This window comes from Melospiza georgiana, chromosome 5 (assembly GCF_028018845.1).
Source record: "Melospiza georgiana isolate bMelGeo1 chromosome 5, bMelGeo1.pri, whole genome shotgun sequence".
Taxonomy (NCBI): domain Eukaryota; kingdom Metazoa; phylum Chordata; class Aves; order Passeriformes; family Passerellidae; genus Melospiza; species Melospiza georgiana.
The window spans coordinates 67,762,693-67,784,117 of NC_080434.1; the positions used below are offsets into that span (position 1 = coordinate 67,762,693).

The 21,425-nt window shown below is 48.1% G+C and overlaps 1 protein-coding gene across 4 annotated transcripts in view; it reads left to right on the forward strand.

Annotated features, from left to right (window-relative positions):
- EXOC6B (exocyst complex component 6B) overlaps positions 1 to 21,425 on the forward strand; it is a 296,115-nt gene that overhangs the window by 127,884 nt on the left and 146,806 nt on the right. For all 4 annotated transcript variants that reach the window (XM_058024491.1, XM_058024492.1, XM_058024489.1 and 1 more), the window contains exons 7-8: positions 9,918 to 10,094; positions 18,486 to 18,554. In XM_058024491.1, coding sequence (XP_057880474.1) covers positions 9,918 to 10,094; positions 18,486 to 18,554 — 246 coding nt within the window. The remainder of the gene's footprint in view (positions 1 to 9,917; positions 10,095 to 18,485; positions 18,555 to 21,425) is intronic.

Sequence of the window (21,425 nt, forward strand, 5' to 3'; positions counted from 1 at the left end):
GTGGTTTTTAAGGTTCCCTTCCATCTCTAACCATTCCATGAGGGTTTCACTCTGGTCCATAGCTCAGAAGCACAGGCACTTTGGGGAAGCAGCCTTGGCCGATCCCTGGAAGAACATTCCTCTGCCATGGAAAACAGGATCTTCGGGATGTCAGGGCAGCCTTAGTTGGGCAGGTTCTTCCCAGACTCAGTGAACATCCCAGATCCCATCTCTGTCCCTCAGTCACTGAACTGAGTTACTCTGTTTCTCAGTTCCCAGATCCCAGCATGGAACTGTCTCCTTGGGATCCCCTTATCCCAGATTTCCGTGGGAATAGCTGAGGATATTCTGCCTGCAGGTCTGGGATCTGAGTTAGAGACAAAGGATCTCTGCTGCTCGTCCCAGATCTCACTTAAAGACTTTCAGGCTGTCCTGTGGAAAAGCCAAAATTCTGTTTTGTGCAGGATTACCCACACTGGGCATTTCCTGGGATTTACTGAGTCCTGTTGTTCCAGGAGAATCAGAGCCATCCCAGGGAGGTGCTCTGACCCTGGCCAGTGCCTCAGAATCCTTCAAGCACCCAGCCCAGGCTGATAAACAGGAACAAAAGCAGAATCTTGAAAGGAACCTTATCGGCAAGTGCCAGAGCCAGGGAGGGGGTGTGGAGCAGCACTCTGGGAACTCCCACGGACACTGGGACACAAGGATTCCATCCCAGGCCAGGCCAACTCCCTGGGGAACATTGTGAGGTCAAGGAAAAGTGGGGCATCCATGAGTGATAATTCCTGTCTGCTCGAGGGCTGGGGGAGCAGCTCCTGCCATGGAAAACAGGGATAACAGGCAGGCTGTTCCTCAGGAAAGCAGCAGCTTCCCAGCTGGTGGGAAGGGAAAATGGGAGGAAAACCTTTGGGAAATGTTGGAATCAGGCTGGAGTGAGGGCCCTGTGTGGTGTCAGAGCTCGGGCAGGGGCAGCTCCAAGCTGAGCACACTCAGATGGTATTTCCAGAATTCCTCCTGGATCAAACCCTGGAAAGTCAGCCCAACACCTTCCCCCTTCAGTGAGATCTAATCCATGGCTGCTTTTATCCTGAATTTCCAGAGGGGTGAGGGTCCCACCTTCCCTGGGCAAGGACAGAGGTGGGGACAGCACCTGGAGAGGCCCCAGGGGTTTTGAGGAGCTCCTGGAGCTGGGATTATTCCTGTGCTGGGGGCTGGAATTTCACTGGGGGCCTTTGGGTTGAGGAGGAGCTTTCCTGGTGCTTTCCTTTATTCCAGGCCCCAGAGCTGCACTGGGGGAGCCCAAGGAAGGGCAGGGAGAGGCTTGGAGCACCCTGGGATAGTGGAAGGTGTCCTTGGCCATAGAAGGGCTGGAATGGGATGAGCTTTTCCAACCCAAACCGCTCTGTGATTCCATGAACTGCCCAATTTTGTAATTCTGCAATTCTCTGGTAGAATGTCCTGAAGTCAAAGCCTGAATTTGTCCCTTTGGCTCCTCACTCTCCTCTCCAGCTTCATTCCCATTTCCTCTGGGTGTTTTTTTTTTTTTTTTTTTGTTTGTTTGTTTTTTTTTTTGGGGGGGGGTTTGTTTTTGGGTTAGGTTTTTTTTGGTTGTTGCTTGTTTGGTTTTTTTTGTGGGGTTATTTTTGTTGTTTTCCAGGTTTTTTGGGAGTTTTTATTTTTTTTTTTCCTTTTTTTTTTTTTCCTGAGGAAACAAAGCCTTTTGCCTGGATATTTCTTCTTTTTAACACTTTCAGTGGGGAAAAAAAAAAAAGCCAACTCCAAGCCCTGTTCCCTGTGCCATGCCTTGCTTGTCAGGGAGCATGTTGGAACAAAGCCTGGCTTGGAAAACAATCCCAATTCCCTGGGAGAGCTCCCAAAGCCGGGCCCTGCACGCTTGGGTGCTCCTGAGTCATCCCAGACCCTCTCACCTGTGACCAGTTTTGGTTGTGGTTCCTCTGCTGCTCCCTCTCTTACTCAGGGCTCTGGTTGGGTCCCAATTATGAGTGAGGAGAGGCTCAAGGGACGTGTGGGAGTTTCCAGCGCAGCTTTGAGTCATGGTTGGGCCTCCTTGGGCAGAGTTGAACCGGCCCAGGGGCACAGCAGCTCCCAGGGTGGGGGATTTCATCCAGGGGTACTCCCGGCTGGAAAAGGAATTTCGAATGGTTGGTAGAAGGGAATCAAAGAGTCTCAGTTCCATCTCAGCTCAGATGAATTGTAAACCATTTTTGTGCCCGAGAGCTTGGGCTGCTGGAGCAGAGCCCTGAGTTGTGTCAGGCCGAGGACTTTCACGTGTTTGAAATTCCCTGTGGAACACCCATCCTCCTCCTCTCCTCCTCCTCCTCCTCCTGCTGCTGCTGCCGCTGCCTTGGGTGCCCTTAGCTCATTCTCGGCTCCTCTGCCGCTGTGTAAATGTGATAAATAAACTCTGTAATCGCCCCTCTGAGCTCCCTTTGAAGCTGCCCGCAGATCTGGATCCCACAGAAGTGTAAATCAACACTTGGGCCATAAAGGGCTCCTTAAAAAGTGGGGTTTTTTTTTTGCGCAGCTGACCCGGAGGCTGTGGTTGCCCGAGGCTTTTTATCAATCCTGGTGTGATAAATTTCTCCTTGGAAGGGAGAGTCTGGATCATTCTCTTCTCCCAGTGCTGGGCTGAGCAGCCTCCTCCCAACACAGCTGAGGTTTAATGGGTTTTGTGTGAAAAGCTGAATTAACCCAGTTATTGAATGAACTCCAAGGAGGTGAATATGGCTGAGCTCATCCCATGGGCTTGATCCCATCCATGGGCAGGGACACCTCCCACTGTCCAAGGTGAATCCAAGCCCCAATGTTTAACCTGGCCTTGGGCACTGCCGGGGATCCAGGGGCAGCCACAGCAAATCTGGCAATTCCAGCCCAGCCCATGCCCACCCTCCCAGACAGCAATTCCTTGCCAAGATCCCAGCCCAATCTCCCCTTTCCCAGTGGGAGCCATTCCCTGGCTCCTGTCCCTGCAGGCCTTGTCCCCAGTCCCTCTGCAGCTCTCCTGGAGCCCCTTCAGGGACTCTGAGGATTCCCTGGAATTTTCCCTTCTCCAGGGGAACATTCCCAGCTCTCCCAGGGCAGAGGAGCTCCAGAATCCTGTAATGGTTTGTGTTGGAAAGGACCTGAAATCCCATCTCATTCCAACCCCTTCTCCTATGCCAGGGTGCTCCAAGCCCAGTGTCCAGCTTGGCCTTGGGCACTTCCAGGGATCCAGGGCAGCACAAACAGGAATTTTTGAGTATCCAGGGATCCTGCTGCCTCAATAGTGCCCTTGTTCAGGCCAGGGAATACTGAAATGTAAAATCCATGGAATTAGACCTGGCTTAAATCCAGGTTGGGAAAATGAGCAGGAGCAAGGGATGAGGGTAAATCATGGGGTGAGAGCAAAGCAAAAGGAGAATTGCATTTTCCTCATCACACACTCAATGCCAAAAACTTGTATTTGAGGAAAACTGATGTTTAGGAATATCAGACCCAGGGTGGATTTCAGCTCTGGATAGGCTGAGGTGGAAGAGACTTTTTAGGGAATGAGGAGTGGGGATGGATTGAGGCTGAGTCTGTGCACTGGGGAGAACAAACCCGTCCAGTGCTGCATTTCCAAACTCCTTTTATTTAATGACCTGGAATGGAGTTCAAAAAAAAAAATAAAAAGAAAACCCTCCCATTGTTGGGCCTGGTTTCCTGAGCCCAGGGAGAACTTTGTCAGCCAAACCTCCAACAAATTGTCTGCTCTGATAACAACTTAGCACCGGGGGCGGGAGAGGCCGAGCCCCTCCTGGTCCCGACAGCGCCGGCTCCGCGGGCAAACTCAAAGCAGGAGCTGCGGCCGTGAGCTGAGTTTACACCTTGCAATAATAATCCCCGCTTTTATCTGATCCCTGGGGGATTTTATAACTTTGGAATGGCTCTCTGGCAGGGCTCCAGCCCTACTGTCATTTTTTATTAACGTTCTTTTTTTCCCCTACCCCCGTAGCCAGTCGGCTTTGCTGCTTTTTATTTTTTTTCCCCCTTCTTTTTTTCCTTAAGATTGCTTAAGGAATATGTATCCTATTTCTAGGGATATGGGGAAATGATATTTGAAAATTCAGTGTCTCAGCCCATTAGAGGGGTCTGTAAAAGCATCACAGCAGGAACTAATCAAAACGACCAAAGCCAGCCTTTAAATCATGGCTCCCTTTAAATCACCAGCCCCTTCTTCCCGGGCCTTATCTCATGTCTCATCAGGAAAAACCTAATTAGATTCTGCTCAAAAGTAAATATTGGTGGGTGGAGGTGAGGGGAGGTGAGACTGGAGTGTTTGCAAAGGGTGCAGAAAACAAGGTGAAGTTACAAAAATAACAATATTGGAGTTTTAGAGGAGCTCCTTCCTCCTGGAGCTGGGGAAACAACTTTTCCTTAGGGTGGCTCTGGAGGCAGAGCCTGGAGGAGTCCCTGGCCTGCTCTGGGAATGATCCTGCAGCGTTGGGAATGAGCCCATGGTGTTGGGAATGATCCCGTGGCATAGAGAATGATCCCATGGCTTTGGGAATGAGCCCATGGTGTTGGGAATGACTGCATGGTGTTGGGAATGAGCCCATGCTGTTGGGAGTGATCCCATGGTGCTGGGAATGAAACCATGGTGTTGGGAATCAACCCTCGGCATTGGAAATGAGCCCATGGTATTGGAAATGATCCTGTGGCATTGAGAATGATTCCATGGAGCTGGGATTGACTCCATGGCACTGGGACTGATCCCAGTCCATGGCATTGGGAGTGACTCCATGGTGTTGGGAATGAACCCTTGGCGTTGGAAATGAGCCCATGGCATTGGAAGTGATCCTGTGGCATTGAGAATGATTCCATGGAGCTGGGATTGACTCCATGGCACTGGGACTGATCCCAGTCCATGGCATTGGGAGTGACTCCATGGTGTTGGGAGTGACTCCATGGTGTTGGGAATGAACCCTTGGCATTGGAAATGAGCCCATGGCATTGGAAATGATCCTGTGGCATTGGGAATGATTCCATGGAGCTGGGATTGACTCCATGGCACTGGGACTGATCCCAGTCCATGGCATTGGGAGTGACTGTATGACAGTGGGAGTAACTCCGTGGCAGTGGGAATGATCCCATAGTGTTGGGAATGTTCCCATGGCACTGGGAATGACTTCATGGCCTTGGGAATGATCCTGTGGCACTGGGAATGATCCCATGGCAATGGGAATGAACCCTTGGCTTTGGGAATGATTCTGTGGCATTGGGAGTGACTCCATGGAGTTGAGAATTACTCCATGGCACTGGGAATGATCTCATGGTGCTGGGAATGCCTCCATGGCCCTGGGGTGCAGGTTTGGAGCCAGGGTTACTCGATCTCGAGGAGCTGAGTTGCTTTGAAAAACCCAACTCTGAAAAATTCAGCTACAAAAATTGAGCTCCAGTTTAGTTGGGCTGAGTGAGTTTGGTTGTGAGGGATGGGAAGGTGGAGTTGCTGTTCTCAGGCTTGTGGGAGTTTTTTGGGATGGATCCTGGAATGTTGAGGGAAGTCCTTCCTGCTGAGGGCTTTGAATCTCAGGATGGTTTGGGTTGGAAGGGACCTTAAAAATCATCCCATCCCACCTCTGTCATGAGCAGGGACACCTTCCACCATCCCAGGTTGCTCCAAGCCCTGTTCAGCCTGACCTTGGACACTTCCAGGGATGAGGAGTCCACACCTCTCTGGGAATTTTAGGATTTGAAGAGAAACCCCCAAAGCTGCGTCCTGCAGAGTCGAGCCCTCAGTGAAGGGATGTGCAGAAGACAGGATTTACACCATCAAATAATCCCAAAGTGGTTTGGGTGGGAAAGGACATTAAATCCCATCCCATTCCACCCCCTGCCATGGGCAGGGACATCTCTCACTGTCCCAGCCCATGGCTGCTGTGGATGAGGGAAGTGGCTGTGCTTGGAGGGAGCTTCACTTTCACAATGCCAACACTTTGTGTTTGATCCTAAAAGGAGCATCAGCTGTGACCAGGCCTTGGCTCTCCTGCCTTTTTTATGCTCCTGTGGAGCAGAGCGAGCCAGGATTGATGGTCCTGGATAACAGAGGCAATCCCACAGGATAACCCCAGACTGACCTCACTTTCATGGAAACCACACCAAAAGGTGGGGGGATTTTGGGTTGTATTTATCATCTCCTGAGGGTTTTAGGCTTCCCTCAGCCCTGCTTTTGTCAGTTTTCCGAGGGCACCCTGAGTTTCACCCGGCCTTTGATGTGGGGAACTCATCCCTTTGTGAGGAACAGAGCCCCCAAACACCCCAGTACTCCTCTGCAGGTCAGGTTTGATCCTTCCTGTACCACAACAAATCCATGGAAGGGTTGTTCTGCTGCACCCCGGCCCGGGGAGGTGCTGGGAATGAGCTGGGGAGTTCCTTTGGATAATCCCGAATTTCTCTGGATCTGCTTCCTCTGGGCCTCCCCCCAGCCCTGCCTTTCCCTCACAGTGAAACCCAAACCTCGCTGACTTCACGGAGCTGAGGAAAATTCGATATTTCTCACTTGTAGGTCACCTCAGTCCAGATTGTTTCCTGCCGGGAGGGAGCGGGGGGTTGGGAATGCCTTGGTGGGGATGGAGATGGAAAAGCCATTCCCGTTCCTCCTGGGGTGTGCAGGGCCTGGCTCCAGGATCACTCCTTCATTCTGGGCTCAGGGCATTCCTGTTCCTGCTGCAGTGGGAATTTGCCCATCACAGGTCGGGATTGGGCTCCAGTGTTCCCAGAAAGGGAAGGGAACAAAGCTCCACTGAGTGATGTGAGGTCGTTCAGGCAGAAATCCTGTTTAATCTCATCCAGTTTAAAACTCCCCCCACAAAAATCCTGAAAGGTGAAGATTTCTCAAGGTCCCCATTGCTCCTTGTGGGCTGGAAACCTTTTGTGCCTTTGGGAGCATCCTCTGGCTGCTTTTTAGGATGTGTGGGAGTTGGGGCATACAAATTTTTCCTTTTTTTTCTATTCAGAGAGTGGGCAGGCCGTGGCACAGGGTGCCCAGAGCAGCTGTGGCTGCCCCTGGATCCTTGTGAGTGTCCAAGGCCAGGTTGGACACTGGGGCTTGGAGCACCCTGGGATAGGGGAAGGTGTCTCTGGGGGTGGAATGGGATGGGATTTATGGTCACTTCTAACCCCAACTGTTCCTGGATTCTGTGATTTTCCCAGCTGGTGCTTGGATTTCAATCTAGATCAAAACTCTTCTCTTGGTAAATCAGTTTATTTGCATTAAAAGTGCAAAATCAAAGCTTGGCGGGTAAATTCCATGTGGGGCTCCTTGTCCTGGAGCAATGCTGGAGGGACAGATCTCCTTGATTTCTAAATAACTGTAATTTATGAGGTCTAATCAACATTTGGTTTGGATCTTATCAATATTCAAATTCCTATCCTGACGCAGTCCCTTATCCAAAGACAAACCATGTCTGACCATATCCTGCTGTGCTCCCAACACAGGGAAGATTAATCCCTGTTGGAAAACAGAGGTGGGACCAAGGTTGGTGATCCTTCCATGGATCCTTGGTGGCACCAGCTCCATGTCCAGGCTGAAATCCCATGTGTTTCATGCTGAGGGCTGGGGCAGGGAAGTCCAGGGCTGGCAGCAGCATCCTCCAGCTCATTATCCCAGATTTCCCTCTCCCATGACCGCCTGTGCTCTCCAGTCCCACTCCACCCTGCTTAACGAGCCGTGTCCAGCTCAGGGCCTCATCCAAAACTGCGCCTTTTCCCACCCTTTGATTCTCCCCGCTCCAGAAGGAGAAGGATTACATAAACTGGAGGGTTTAATGAGTGCACTGGGCTTGCTTTTGGGGGAATTTCCAGTGGATTCAGGGTTATAACTTCATTAGGCCTCATTGGGAAACTCATGGCAGCGCTGGGCGGGCCCGAGCCCCGACCCTTTGTTGTGTTCTCTTCTGAAGGACCGAGCGCTCCCGCCCCTTTTTGAAGTCCTAATTCCCTTTATGGGATGTTGCAAGGCCTTTCTATAGAGTGCTGCCTCTGAAGTCCGAAAATCCCAGTGCCAAAAATGCCCCTTTCCCCATCGGCCTTGCGTCCTGACGTCGGGAGCAAAACTTTGTCCTGGGCAGTGTCCACCCAGACCTTTCCCTCTGGGGCTCTGTTGCAAAAATTCCCATTGTTGGGATTCATCCCTGAAGAGATTTTTTTTTTTTTTTTTAAGGGATGGGATTGGAAGTCCCCTGGCTCAGCTGGGAGGAGCACTCGGAGTAAATAAACTCCAGGGCTACTCCTGCTTTCCAACCACTAGAGGTCAAGGTTGTGCTGTGGGATAACACATCCCGCAAGGATTCACATCCTCATCCAAGGATTTGCTCCTGTTCCTGCTGCAGCTGCCTCCAGGGGCAGCTTTGTACATGGAATTTTGTTAGGGATTGCCCAGCTCGTTAATTAATTCAGAGCTGATTGTGTGTGCTCGGGGTGAGGAGCACTTTGAGGTGGATTTTCCAAGGAATGGGATGTCCATGCCTGGATCTTCCAAGGAATGGCGTCTTCATGCCATGCTTGGATTTCAGTATTCCTCAGGTGTAGGAATTATCCAGTGCTCAGTCCCTGGTGGGGTTTTGCTTCCCAAGGGGAGATTCCAAAGGGATTTCCAGGCTGGCAAAAATCAAAGCTGCTCCTGAATTATTTTTGGTGGGATGTTAAAACTTCCAAGTTTTGAAAAGGAAATAATCTGGGAGGTTTGCACACAGATTAAGCACACTCTGTGTTCTCTGCAGTTCAGGTAGAAAAAGGAATTAATAATTAGAGATTTTTAATAGTAATTAATAATGTTTAATTCTCTCGGTGTTGCTGGCAGTTGAATCTCCAACAGGTTTAATGGTTTTCCTGCTTCCTTCTAAATCCAGGCTGCCACATTCCCATAGGAAAGGGGATGAGCCCCTTTTGCCACCTCAGAGAATCCTGGAATTCCAGGATGTCCAGAGGCTACCTGGGCTTGTGGAAAGTGTCCTTGCCCATGGAATGAGAGGATCCTGAAGATCCTGTCTGTGATTCTATGATTCCCACATACCTGTCTCCTGATACATCAAAAATCCACAGCATAATACGGGGAGGAATCCTCTAAATCTGTATAAATTCCATGTTTTCCGAGTGTTTGTTTTCCAGTTACACCAGCTCACAAACCCACATGTTCAGCAGGGCCACATCCATGGGATTGGCCTTTTCCCCTGATTTTGGCTGGGATTTGACCCCTTGTGTGCTGGTGCCGTTCCCATTCCTTGCCCTTGGGTTTGAACTTGATCAGCTCCTGAACAAGTGGGGCTGAACAATTTTTCCTGTTGATTATTGTGCTCCATATCAAAGGAAAAACAGTGGAATTTTTGCAGGAGGGCGCAGTGTGACCTCAGCTGCCAGACTCCCCCAGAACCCCTGGAATAACTCGGTGTGTTCCCAGCCCTCCATCCCGTTGCTTCCAGCACGTTTTCCTTGAGCACCTTTTACAGCTCGTTCCGCACATCAACAATGCGCAATTAAACCCTCCTGGGCTCCCACAAAAATGCTTTCAGGAACCTCTGGGGTCCAGATGTGGAATGTTTTGTGCCGCCACGGCTGGGAAAGAGGAACAAACCCGGCGGTTCAGGAGGTCCCTGTGACAGTCACCACATGGCCCGCGGGCCAATATCGCCGCAGCTGGGCCATAAACGGATCAATGTGGCAGCACGAGGGCCAGGGCGCTGGGATTTGGAAAGAGTCAGGAGCGTGTTTGGATTGTTGCATAATCCCTGGCCTGCTTTGCAAATGGATCTGGGAATATCTGGCTCGGGGGGAAAGGCGACGTGTCGGAATTCCGCCGAGCGCGTGGCACCTCCGGCCTCCTTTGTCCCCGTTCAGGGCTGGCTGCTCCTCGTGCCTGAAAACCAAGTGAAACCCCAGGTGGAATCTGTGTTTGCTCCTAGGCACAGCAGCAGAGGAACCTGGACAACATCGTGTCCCAGCAGCCCAGGATTGGCGGGGGGAAGAAATCCAAGAAGGAATTCAGCGCCAGCTCCGAGCTGGAGGTGAAGAACACCAGCCCCATGTCGGAGCAGGATTCGGGGATCCTGGATGTGGAGGATGAGGATGAGGAGGAAGAGGTAAACACCAAACTGGGTGGTGTAGGGTGCCTGTGGTGTCTCAAGAGGTTTGCTCCTTGCTCGTGGGGGAGTCCTGAAGGTGCAGAAGAGGCTGGAGAATGTGGGATGTGTCTCCAAATTTGGTTATTTTGTGGTTTTATCCCTATTCCCATTCCTGGGCTCAGTAGAGAGGCCAAAGATTGGGAAATGCCCACCCCAGTTTGTTCCCGCACCTTAGTGCTGCTGGAGAACATCCATCCCTCATGGAAACATGGCTCCATAACCCGACTTTTGGCCTTTTCCTTTGTCGTGGTTTGTCTTTGGATAAGGGACTGTGTCAGGATGGAAATTTGAATTCCTTGATGTGCTCCCTTCTTCCCTTCCTGCTGCAGCTTGCTGGCACCTGAGAGAGGGTTCTGGGAACCACATAACCTGGGGATGGTGTTGGTTTTTCCTTTCTCCCAGTGCTGGTTCACCTGGGATTTGGGATGTTTCCCATGGAATTGAGCCCCGTGTGTCAGGAAAGGCAGCTCAGAGATCCAGAGCTGCAGAGCAGGACCTGGGGAATTGAATGTTTGGATGTGTCCATCATTCCTTGGGATGCAGCTGTGTCCTGGACCTTTTGGGAAGTTCTGTCTGGATGGGAAGAACTTTGGGAAGTTCTCTCTGCTCCTCTGGATGGTTTTTCTCACTTGTTGATGCCTCTTTTGTCAGGAAAATGATCTTTTCAGCTGCAACCAGTCCCTGGGCTGGGGGGTGTTTGCAACCCTTTCCGTGACAGTCCCTGGGCAGACATGGAGGGGATCAAGGACAAGCTGGAAATTTGAAATGGGGGTTGTTCAAGTGATTTGGGCTTTGTTTTCTTGCTGCAAATCCATTTCCTCCTTTCCATGGCTGCTGTGCATCCAGAGCGGAGCGAGGTCACACCTTCCTCCATGGGGATGGAATTGTGGGGTCAGCCCTGAGCCCTCCTGGGGCCTGCTCTGGCACCCTCTGGGGGGGCCCCACATTCCTACAGCAGCATGGAATGAGGGACCAGGGCTGGAGCCAGGCTGGCAGGGCTGGGAATGTTCCCCTGGAGAAGGGAAGGCTCCAGGCAGAGCTCAGAGCCCCTGGCAGGGCCTGGAGGGGCTCCAGGAGAGCTGCAGAGGGACTGGGGACAAGGGACAGAGGGACAGGAGCCAGGGAATGGCTCCCACTGGAAAAGGGGAGATGGGGCTGGGATCTTGGCAAGGAATTCCTGGCTGGGAGGGTGGGCAGGGGCTGGGCTGGAATTCCCAGATTTGCTGTGGCTGCCCCTGGATCCCTGGCAGTGCCCAAAGCCAGGTTGGACACTGGGGCTTGGATCCGCCTGGGACAGTGGGAGGTTGAACGCCAGTCCCTGGCGTTGGATCCAGATGGTATTTAAGGTCCCTTCCCACCCAAATCCATTCCATGATTCCATGGTTCTGGCCTGTCTCAGGCAGGTGAATCCCACCTCTGGGTGTGGTGGCCCTTTGGTGACCTCCCAGGGGTGACCCTGCAGTGGGGATGGGCAGGAGGGGCTGTCCTGTCCCTGTCCCTGTCCCACGGTGGGCAGGGGCTGCTGTCCGTGGTGATGAACAGCACAGGGGCAGGGGCAGCAGCCATGGCACCCCCGGGTGCCCCTGGCCAGGTGTCCTGGAGGAGATGCCATGGGGGAGTCCCCATGGGGAATATACCATGGAGGAGATCTTGTGGAGGAGATCGAATGGAGGAGATCCCTTGGAACAGCCCCCATGGAGGAGATGCCATGGAGGAAATCCCGTGGGGGAGATCCCATGGAGGAGATCCCATGGAGAATCCCCCATGGAGGAGATGCCATGGGGAATATCCCATGGAGGAGATCCCATGGAGGAGCCCCCATGGACAAGCCCCATGGAGGAGATCCTGTGGAGGAGATCCAATGGAGGAAATCCCATAGGGAATATCCCATGGAGGAGACGCCATGGAGGAGATGCCATGGAAAAGCCCCCATGGAGGAGACGCAATGGACGAGCCCCATGGAGGAGATGCCATGGAGGAGATCCCATGAAGAAGCCCCAGGGAGGAGATCTCATGGGGAATATCCCATGGAGAAGATCCCATGGAACAGCCCCATGGAGGAGATCCCATCTGGGAGAGAAAAGCGAGCAGTTTGTTCCTGATCATCTTTGAGTTCCCCGTGTTCCTTGCTCATAGAATCAGGGAATCTCCTGGATGGAAGGGGATCCACAGGGATCATCCATCCAGCCCTGTCCCTGCCCAGACCCCCCAAAATCCTACCCTGGCCATCCCTGGAGCTCTGTCCCAATGCTCCTGGAGCTCTGGCAGCCTCAGGGCTCTGCCCATTCCCTGGGCAGTGCCAGCACCCTCTGGATGAGAAACCTTTCCCTGAAATCCAGCCCTGGAACTGCTCCAGGCATTCCCTGTCCCTGGGTCACCAGAGTGAATCCTCCTGGGGATTTGTTCTTTTTGGAAAGAAAATTATTGATTTATTGGCCAAGAAAACCTTTCCAGTGGAAATGGAGCCATTCCAATTTTGGGCTTTGCATGACAAGAGAGACCTGGAGGGGCTGGAGCGTGCCCAGGGAAGGGATTGGAGCTGGGAAGGGGCTGAGAACTCCTGAAGGAGCTGGGAAGGGGCTGCAGAATCCCTGAGGGAGCTGGGAAGGGGCTGCAGAATCCCTGAGGGAGCTGGAAAGGGGCTGCACAGTCCCTGAGGGAGCTGGGAAGGGGCTCAGCCTGGAGCAAAGGAGGCTCAGGGGGGGACTCTGAGCTCTGCCTGGAGCCTTCCCTTCTCCAGGTGAACATTCCCAGCTCTGTCTCCAGCTCCCTGATGTCCCCTGGGCTCTCTCCAGCAGCTCCAGATCCTTCTCCCAAGGTCTCCAAAGCTGGATTGGAGCGGAGCCGTGGCTGGGGGCAGCAGTGGAGTTTTAGGGACAATTCTGGAATGTTTGTGTCACCTGCTCCATACCCTGTCCTGGAGTGGAGCCCTGTGGGTTCTGTGTCCTGTCCCATGTCCCTGGGCCCCAGCTCACCCATGGGTTCCCATCAGTGGGACTCTGGGTTGTTTCCGAAATCCATGGATTTGGCTCCTCTGGAATTCCTGGTGTTCCAGTCTGAGGGACAGAACCTGTCCTCACTGAGGGACAGAACCTGTGTTCGTGTCCTGCTTCTGCACCAAAACCCACCGAGGGTCTGAGGTCCAAACCCTCAGATCCCAAATTAACCCTTGCATCCCAAATTAATCCTTCTATCCCACATTAACCCTCATATCCCAAATTAACCCTTGCATCCCAAATTAACCCTTATATCCCAAATTAACCTTCTACCCCACATTAACCCTCCTATCCCAAGTTAACCTTCCTATCCCAAATTAACTTTCATATCTAAAATTAAATCTTGTATCCCAAATTAGCCCTTCTATCCCAAATTAACCCTCGTATTCCAAATTAACTCTCCTATCCCAGATTAACTCTTGTGTCCCAAATTAACCCTTGCATCCCAAAATAATGCTTGTATCCCAAATTAACCCCTGCATCCTAAATTAACCTTCCTATCCCAAATTAACTCTTGCATCCCAAATTAACTCTTCTATCCCAAATTAACCCTCCTATCCCAAATTATCCAAACCCAGAGCAAAGCTCCCCTAAACCCTGAGCCATCCCTGTGCTGGTGGCAGCCAGGGCAGCAGTTTCCATGGCGAACTGGCCTTGCAGGGGTTAAATGAGCTGCAGGATTGTTTAACCCCACTTGCAGGAGGGATTTGGGTGTTTCCAGAGCCCTGCCCTGCTCCCAGCTCTGGGAACGTGCCTGCTGCAGGATTTGGGAATGAGATTGGGAGGTTGATGTTGTGTGGACTGGGAAATTTTGGGATAAGATGAATAAATCCTTTGTTCTGGAAATCAAGAGGAATAAAAACCATGATTGGGCTAGAAGAGGTGGCAGGGGAGCCATCAGTCCTGGCCTGGGGCAGCCCGAGCTCCCGTGGCATTGGCACGTCCCAAAAATCAGGGATTTATGGATTTATGGATTGTTGGGAGTGCTGGCAGTGCAGCTCTGGCTCAGGAAATGCAGGCACTTCTTCAGGGCTAAATTCAGGGAATTTTTAGATGTGTCTGAATGTTGAAATAGCAGATAAACACCTGAATTTGTGAGTGTGAGATCAGGGTCATTGTGTGATATGTTAATCCGGGCAGAGGGAGAATTCCATGGAATCATGGAATGGCTTGGGATGGAAGGGACCCTAAAAATCATCAATTCCTGTGGGCAGGGACAGCTCCCACTGTCCCAGGGGAATCCAGCCTGGCCTTGGACACTGCCAGGGATCCAGGGGCAGCCACACCAAATCTGGGAATTCCAGCCCCGCCAGGAATTCCTTCCCAAGAAGGAATTCCCAAGAGGGAATTCTTTCACTCCAGTTCCATGTCAGAGAGGAGTTCATCCCACAAAATCCCATCCCATTGCAGCCCTGCCATGGCCAGGGACACTTCCACCATCCCAGGCTGCTCCAAGAACAGCTCCAGAGGCAGTGCAGGTGTGGGAATCCCATCCTGGATCACTTCAGGATGGGCTTTAAGGTTACTCCCATCCCAAACCAGTCTGGGATCCTAGCATCCCCCATTTCAGCTCCAGCCAGGACTGATTTCCCTCACACCCTGTGATCCTTTACCAGCTCCATTTCCACCCCACCGAGGAATTTATCCCACAAAATCCTGAGGGTGCAGATGTGGGAATCCCATCCTGCATCACCTCAGGGTCCCCCAGTTAGGGTCCCTCCCATCCCAAACCAGCCTGGGTTGTTTTGGTATCCCCCATCCCAAACCAATCCTGGGGTCCCCCATTTCATTTCAAGCCAGGACTGATTTCCCTCACACCTTGCAATCCTTTAACAGCTCCAGTTCCACCTCATTGAGGAGTTTATGCCACAAAATCCTGAGGGAACAGATGTGGAATCCCATCCTGAATCACCTTGGGCTGCCCCAGTGAGGGTTCCTCTCATCCCAAACCAGCCTGGGATCCTGGGATCCCCCATTTCAGCTCTAGCCAGGCCCCTCTGCAGTGCTGAGATCTGATTTTCCTTGCATGGAGGAGATTCTTTCACTCCAGTTCCACATCACAGAGGAGTTTATCCCACAAAATCCTGAGGGTGCAGGTGTGGGAATCCCATCCTGCAGCACTGGGATCACCTCAGGATGGCCATTAAGGGATCCCAAACCATCCCAAACCTGTCTGGGATCCTGGGATCCCCCATTTCAGCCCCAGCCAGGACTGATTTTCACCTCACCCTGTGATCCTTTAACAGCTCCATTTCCACCTCACAGAGGAGTTTATCCCACCAAATCCTGAGGGTGCAGATGTGGGAATCCCATCCTGGATCACCTCAGAGCTCCTCCATTAGAATCCCAAACCATCCCAAACCAGTTTGGGATCCTGGGATCCCCCATTTCAGCTCCAGTCAGGATTGATTTCCCTCTCACCCTGCAATCCTTTACCAGCTCCATTTCCCCCTCATGGAGGAGTTCATCCCAATCCCAGTTTTCCCTTCCCATCCCTCCTGAGGAGCCTCCAGGCCCCTTCCCAGTGCTCTTTGGGATTGGGAATCCTCCCTGAGCCCCGAGCTCCCCTCCAGCCTCACTAAAACCCCAAACCCACCCCATTTCCAGGGCTCTCCTTGGCCCTTCCATCCCTGCCCTTTTCCCACCCCATTCCCACAGAACCCTCCCTTTCCTGGGATTTGGGGTGCCGGAGCTCCCAGCCCCCAAGGAGAGCCAGGGGAGCATCCCCAAAGAACGCAAAATGGAAATTCCCCCTCTGATCCCACCCAGCCCTAATTCCCTTCCCAAGGGAAAAAAAACAGGAAAAATCAAACTCAAATGGGACTTTCAAGCAAAATCCAAATAATTACTTGGGGTTTTTTGCCTTTTTTTTTGCCTTTTTTCCCATTTTTTGTTGCATGGGTGATGCCAGCATCCCTTGGATTCTAGGCCTGGAATGATTCCCAGCGTTCCGTGGGATTTCAGTGGAGCAAAACCCAACACTAAAGGGCATTTTCCTGCTTCCAAGGCCTGAAAAATCAGAATATTTGGGGAGATCCCAGGAATTAAAAGGAATTTTTCCTTACCTGGAATCCTGGCTTTGCCCATGACCCACTGGTGTTGGAGCTGCTCTCACCTAGAAATGATATTTTGGTGTTATAAACTTATTTAAATGGGATTTTTTTTAGAGTTAAATTCAACTGAAACTGAATTTTTAGAGTGGAATTTATTTATATTTTATTTTTTTTGATTTATATTTATCTAAAAGTGGTTTTTTTTTAGAGTGGAATTTATTTAAATTTGAATTTTTTAGAGTTGCACTCTACTAAAAGTGTTTGTTTTTTTCTTAGTTACACTTACATAGTTGTGATTTCTTACAGTTTCATTTGCCTAAATTGATTTTTTTTATAGTGGAATTTAGTTCCGTTTTGATTTTTTTAGAATTATATTCATCTAAAAGTGATTTTTAGCATGGAATTGATTTAAATTTGAATTTTTTAGAGTTGCAACCCCTAAAGTGATTTTTTTTGGAGTTACACTTATTTAGATGTGAATTTTTTTATAGTTTCATTTGCCTAAATGTGACTTTTGAGAGTGGAATTTCTTTATATTTTAGTTTTTAGAACTGTCCTCAGCTAAAAGTGATTTTTTTGAGTGACACATTTAATATTAGCATTTTTAAAATCAGAATTTTTTTTTTAGATACATTGATCTAGATGTGATTTTTTTTTAGTTTCATTCACCTAAATTGGATTTCTTAGAGTGGCATTAATTTATGAGATTTCTTAGAGTTGAACTCATCTAAATGTGATTTTTTAGGATGGAATTTATTTAAGTTGGAATTTTTTAGATCTACACTCACCCAAAAGTGATTTTTTTGGAGTTACACTGATTTAGATGTGATTTTTTTAGTGTTTCATTTTCCTAAATGTGATTTTTTTTTAGCGTGGGATTGATTTAAAATTGAATTTTTTAGAGTTGCACTCACCTAAAATTGGCATTTTGGAGTGACACGAATTTATAGAATTCTTACAAAATATTTTGCTAAATTATATTTTTACATAATTTATGATAAAAAAATATTATTTATATGATTTTTTTTTATAATTTCATTTACCCAAATGTGATTTTGTGACTTTCATTTAAATTTGATTTTTTGGAAGATTTCACTTCTCTCCATGTGCTATTTTACTCTTTTGCTTGCCCATATTTAGTTTTTTTTTCAGTTATCCTTATTTACCCATGGAATTTTCAGGAACTGCACTCATCTCGATGGGAATTTTTGGACTGATGCTCATTTAAATTTAATTTTTTTAGAGCTACACTTCCCTAAATGTGATTTTTTTGGAATGGCTTTCATTTATCTTTGTTTTTTTTAGGATTTCAGTTGTTTCATTGTGATATTTTCAAATTCCACTTGACCATATTTAATTTTTTTGCCATTCTACTTATTTATAAATGAAATTTTTATGACTTATACTCACGTAGATGGGATTTTTAGTGACTCTTACTTAAATTTGATTTTTTTAATAGTTTCATTCACCTAAATATGATTTTTTCGGGGGTGACAAACTTATTTAAATGTGATTTTTTTTTTTAGGATTTCACTTGTCTCTCTGTGTTATTTTAGACTTCCACTTGCCCATATTTAAATTTTTTGCAGTTCTTTTATTTATAAATGAAATTTTTATGACTTGCACTCACCTAGATGGGATTTTTTAGAGTGATGCTTATTTAAATTTTTTTTAATAGTTTCATTCACCTAAATGCATTTTTTTTGAGTGATAAACTTATTTAAATGTGGGGGGGTTTTTAGGATTTCAGTTGTCTGTCTGTGATATTTTAGAGTTCCATATACCCATATATAAATTTTTTTCAGTTCTACTTACTTATAAATGAAATTTTTGTGAGTTGCACTTACCTGGATGGGATTTTTTTAGAGTGGTGTTTATTTAAATTTGATTTTTTAAATTGTTTCATTCACCTAAATATGATTTTTTTGAGTGATAAACTTATTTAAATGTGATTTTTTTTAGGGTTTCACTTGTTTTAGAGTTCCATGTACCCATATTTAAATTTTTTGCAGTTCTTCTTATTTATAAATGAAATTTTTATGACTTGTACACACATAGATGGAATTTTTTAGGGACACATTGAAATTTGATTTTTTTAATAGTTTTGTTCACCTAAATATGATTTTTTTGATCGATAAACTTATTTAAATGTGATTTTTTTTTTAGGGTTTCACTTGTCGGTCTGTGATATTTTCGTGCTCCACTTATCAATAATTCATTTTTTTTGCAGTTTTGCTTCCTCACCCATGGATTTTTGGTGAGTTTCCCACGTTTTTAATGGATTTTTCTCCCCGTTTCAGGTGCCTGGAGCCCAGGATTTGGTGGATTTCTCCCCGGTCTATCGATGCCTCCACATCTACTCTGTCCTGGTGAGTGAATCCGGGATTTTCCTGCATTGAGGAATTCTGTGGATCTGCCCCTCCCTTCTTCATCCTGGGATGTGCATCCCTGAGGGAGGAAAAATCCAAGGAAGGATGGATTTGGGGAAAATCTGAGGAATTCCTTCGTGCAGGGCACAGAAATGCAAAGGGAATTTCCTCCTGTCCCAAATCTGGAATTTTTCATGTGTTTATATTTCTTGGTTGTTGGGTTTTCTCCAAGAATCCCTCTTTGGAGGCAGGAATTTTGTTATTCCATGGGAATGGACAAATTTTGGGCAGGAATTGGTTGGAATCTGATGCTGCTTTCTCCAAGAATTCCTCTTTGGATCCATGAACTTCATTATTCCATTGAAATGGGAGGAATCTGGAGAGGAATTGGTTGGATTCTGGCATTGTTTGCTCCAAGAATTCCTCTTTGGATCAGTAATTCCCTTATTCCTTGGAAATGGAGGAATTTTGGGCAGGAATTGATTGGATTCTTGATACCATTATCTCTGAGAATTCTTTGGATTCATGAACTTCATTATACCATTGAAATGGGAGAAATTTGGGGAAGAATTGGTTGGATTCTGACATTGTTTTCTCCAAGAATTCCTCTTTGAATGCAAGAATTTTGTTATTCCATGGGAATGGAGGAGTTTTGGGCAGGAATTGGTTGGAGTCTGACGCTGTTTCCTCCAAGATTTCTTCTTTGGATTCAGTAATTTTGTTATTCTGTAGGAAGTGGAGAGTTTTGGGAAGGAATTGGTTGGATTCTGATGTGTTCGCTCCAACAATACCTTTTTTGGATGCAGTAATTTCCATATTCCATGGAAATGGAAGAGTTTTGGGCAGGAATTGATTTGATTCTTGATACCATTATCTCTGAGAATTCTTTGGATTCATGGACTTGATTATTCCATTGAAATAGGAGAAATTTGGGCAGGAATTGATTGGAATCTGATGCTGTTTTCTCCAAGAATTCCTCTTTGGATGCATTAGTTTCCTTTTTCATTGAAAATGGGAGAGTTTGGGGCTGGAATTGGTTGGATTCTGATGCCATTTTCTCCAAGAATTCTTTGGATTCATTGACTTAGTTATTCCATCAAAATGGGAGAACTTTGGGCAGGAATTGGATTCTGATACCATCTTCTCCAAGAATTCTTTGGATTTGTTAACTTCATTATTCCATTAAAATTAGAGAGTTTTGGGGTGGAATTGGTGGATTCTGATACTATTTCCTCAAAAATTCCTCTTTGGATGCAGCAATTTAGTTATTCCCTGAAAAATGGGAGAGTTTTGGGCAGGAATTGGTCAGATTCCAATGCTGTTTTCTCCAAGGATTCTTCTTTAGCCACGGTAATTTCACTATTCCATGGAAAAGGAGGAGTTTTGGGCAGGAATTCCTCAAAAATTGATCATTTGCTGCACCCTGGAGACCTTCCCTGCTCCGCCAGCTCTGTCTGACAGGAGCAGCTTTGCTGCCATCCCCAAATCCACCATTGCCCGGATCACTCTGAGATTCCTGAGGGAAAAATTCCCACAGATTGTGCCAGGAGTTTGGTTTTTAAACAAAAATGGTTCCTTGGAGCTGTCCCAGAGAGCTCCGGTTTCCACAGGCTGGCTCTTGGGAATTCTGAGTACGTGGATTTTTAAAAATATTCATTTATAAGGAGGGCAGATAAGGAACTTTTGGACCTCATCCTCCAAATTTGAACTGGGAATTTTTAGGATGCTTCCAGCAGCATCCAAGCCTTAAATCTCCCGATCCAAGGAACCTGTGGAGCCTCATCTCTTTTTAGGGACATTGGGAGTTCATCCTCCAGCTTTGAATTTTGAGGATGTTTCCAGGATCATCCAAGTCCTGAACCCAAGGAACTTATGGAGTCTCTTCCCTTTTTCAGGGCCTTGGGAGCTCACCCTCCAAATTTTAATTTTGGGGATGAATCCAAGCCTTCAATGTCCCATTCCAAGGACCTTGTGGAGTCTTCTCTTTTTTCCTGGGCCTTTGGATTTCACCCTCCAACTCTGAATTTCAGGGATGCATCTGAGCCTTGAATTTCCTGATCCAAGGAACCTGTGGAGCCTCATCCCTTTTTAGAGACCTTTGGAACTCATGCTCCAACTCTGGGTTTCAGGGATGCTTCCAGCAACATCCAGGCCTTGATGTTGCCATTCCAAGGAACCTGCATCCCTTTTCCAGGGCCTTGGGAGCTCACCCTCCAAATTTTAATTCTGGGGATGCATCTGAGCCTTGAATTTCCTGATCCAAGGAACCCGTGGAGCCTCATCCCTTTCTAGGGACATTTGGAGTTCACCCTCCAACTTTGAATCTTGAGGATGTTTCCAGGAGCATCCAGGCCCTGGATATTCCATTCCAAGGAACTTATGGAGTCTCTTCCCTTTTCCATGGCCTTTGGATCTCACCCTCCAACTCTGAATTTCAGGGTTGCATCCAAATCTTCAATGTACCATTCCAAGGAACTTGTGGAGTCTCATCTCTTTTCTGTTGCCTTAGGAGCTCACCCTCCAAATTTTAATTTTGGGGATGCATCTGAGCCTTGAATGTCCTGATCCAAAGAACCTGTGGAGCCTCATCCCTTTCTAGGGATATTTAGAATTTGTCCTCCAACCCTGAATTTTTGGAATGCTTCCAGCAGCGTCCAAGCCCGGAATCTGCCATTCCAAGGAACTTATGGAGTCTGATCCCTTTTCCAGGGCCTTGGGAACTCACCCTCAAAATTTTAATTTTGGGGATGCATCTGAGCCTTGAATTTCTTGATCCAGGGAACCTGTGGAGCTCTCCCTCCAATTTTCCATTTTAGGGATGCTTCCAGGAGCATCCATGCCCTGAATCTGCCATTTCAGGGAACCTGCATC